General features: G+C 38.1%; 1 protein-coding gene across 1 annotated transcript; it reads left to right on the top strand.

Moving 5' to 3' along the window:
* Window positions 1-65: 65 nt before the first annotated feature.
* Window positions 66-2,303, top strand: LOC117107512 (the record flags this gene model as incomplete). The annotated part of the gene is made up of 3 exons (XM_033249206.1): window positions 66-536; window positions 879-1,172; window positions 1,464-2,303. Coding segments are annotated over exons 1-3 (1,417 nt in total), but the record flags the coding sequence as incomplete, so codon positions are not given.
* Window positions 2,304-2,307: the final 4 nt, after the last annotated feature.

Raw genomic sequence — 2,307 nt, 5'->3', positions numbered from 1 at the left:
ATATACCAGCAAAATGTATTACACAGTCTGCGCACCTATTTTCGACCGATTTTCCACACAAGTTTTTTATGCATCTCCCGTGCAAAATATAGGCCTAGGAGTATGCTAGGCCCTAGGCCTAGTCCTAGCCTAGGACGTTCTCCAGCGTGAACGTGTTTCTTTTTAAAATTCTGAATCGCACTTTTAAGGATTTTTTAACAACATTTTGGATTGATTCAGTCACCTAAAGTTGTTTTACTTAATTAACAATGTTATGTTGCATTTTTTTAAGGGAGCCAAGCACCAAGCTTCGGCAACTACTGTTAGCCAGTGTCAGAGGATATTGTTTGGCAGCAGGGATGTGACAACGCCACTTGATCAGCAAGTACTCAAAGCAGAAGTGCTCTTTACCTCACTGCTGGTTGAGCATAATTTACCATTTGCGGTAGCCCAGCACGCCACAAAAATCTTCGAACAAATGTTTCCAGACTCCAACATTGCTAAGAAATACAAGTGCTCGTACACAAAGACTGCTGCAATAGTGGAACATGCCCTAGGTAAGTTAATACCTGTATAGAAAATATTTTTTCATTATATTGCTTTAGATGATGATATTTGATCAGCTTCCTTGGTCATTTTATTTTTGTTATATTATTCATATATTTTATGTTAGGAAACAGCTGCTGCACTTTTTTTGTAATGATTAATAAAATAATTGTTTCAGTTCTGTTTCCAAGGTTTTCACTATTAATATATATTGTGGGATTTTGCACTGGGTAGTAAAAAATGCTTGTGATATGAAATTTTAATTGGTGTAATATTCTATGTCCTTACTTGGTATTATGAGGGTTTAAATTAAAATGGATTAATCATGTATATTTAACACTTTTTGTTTCCAGAACCAGAGTCATCTAAAGCTATGTTTTCGTGTATCAAGGATCAACGTCAGCCTTTTGCACTTATGATAGACGAATCAAATGATATTTTATGCGATAAAGAGTGTGCTATGCTGGTTCGATTCTTCAGTGAATCATCAGGGAAGGTGTGTGTTGGCTTCCTAGACATGCCCGTCTGCAACGTTGGTACAGGTGCCAGAATATTTGAGTGTGTCAATGAAACACTTGTGGAGAAACATGGTCTAAGATGGGAGAATGTGGCAGCTTTTGCATCTGACAACTGCAATGTAATGATAGGTAGGCCTGCAGTTTTTTACGTGTTCACTTTTATTTGCTGATGTAATATCTTGCAGATCACTCTAGGTGTAACAATCAACAAGTCCAGACCTCCTCAGTGCCATAAAGCCTTTTAAATATATTCTGCTCTCACCAAAATATAGAGAAAAAATTCCTTATTTGCTTTTATTCAGGTTTTAAATCTTTAATATTAGTTTTATCATATTTCAACACATTCAATAAAAAATTTCAAACATTTTAATTTCATCTTTAAATATGACTTGAAAAAAGTTTAAATGGTTTAAATTACAGGCAAACGAGATTCAGTTCTATCAAGAATTAAACAGAGAGCACCCGAAATCTACAGCGTTGGATGTCCGAGCCACCTGGTCAATATTTGCTGCAAGACCGCCTACAAAGAACTTGACTTGAACCCTGAGAGCCTGGTTATCGACATTTATTATTATTTTGATAAGTCCAGTAAGCGCAGACAGGATTTGAAAGAGTTCCAGGAATTCTGTGGTGTGGCTAAAGAGAGGGTGCAGAAACATTGCCCAACGAGATGGCTTTCCCTTGGGAAGTCCATCAAACATCTTCTATCCCAGTGGGATGCATTCCAGTCATACTTCAACTCAAAGAGTGAAAACCAGAAGAGCCGAGCAATCGCCAGTCGTCTGAACAATCCCATGATGAAGGTATATGCACATTTCTTGTCATCAGTTATACCTCTGTTTGATCGCTTTAATCTGGTTTTTCAGCAGAAATCGTCAGTGCTTCATAGGCTGCCAGAATGTGTAGAAGAACTGCTGCATGGTATTGCTGTTAGACTAGTGCAACCACAGCACATTAGGCAGGTTAGCAGCATTAAGGATCTAGACCTGTGTATAGATAATCAATGGGACAATGTAAACTTAGGCATAGGAAGAGAAGCAAAATTGCTACTCATGACTGATGAGGTATCTGAGTTACCTGAGAGGGTTGTAGATAAGTTCTATGATGATGTAAGAGGTTACCTCACCAAAAGCTTTGTAAAGGTTGTGGAGAAATTTCCACTGGATTGCATCGTTATGGAGAATCTAAAAGTACTCTGCCCTGATCAACAAGATGCCCTGACAACTAATATTGCAGGGAGTTTGGCAGGGAGGTTCCCCAATTT

The sequence above is a fragment of the Anneissia japonica genome, unplaced genomic scaffold (genome assembly GCF_011630105.1).
Source record: "Anneissia japonica isolate Jap-2015-1 unplaced genomic scaffold, ASM1163010v1 scaffold42072_len2308_cov124, whole genome shotgun sequence".
In the NCBI taxonomy this organism is placed as follows: domain Eukaryota; kingdom Metazoa; phylum Echinodermata; class Crinoidea; order Comatulida; family Comatulidae; genus Anneissia; species Anneissia japonica.
This window is presented reverse-complemented; position numbering and strand designations above follow the sequence as displayed.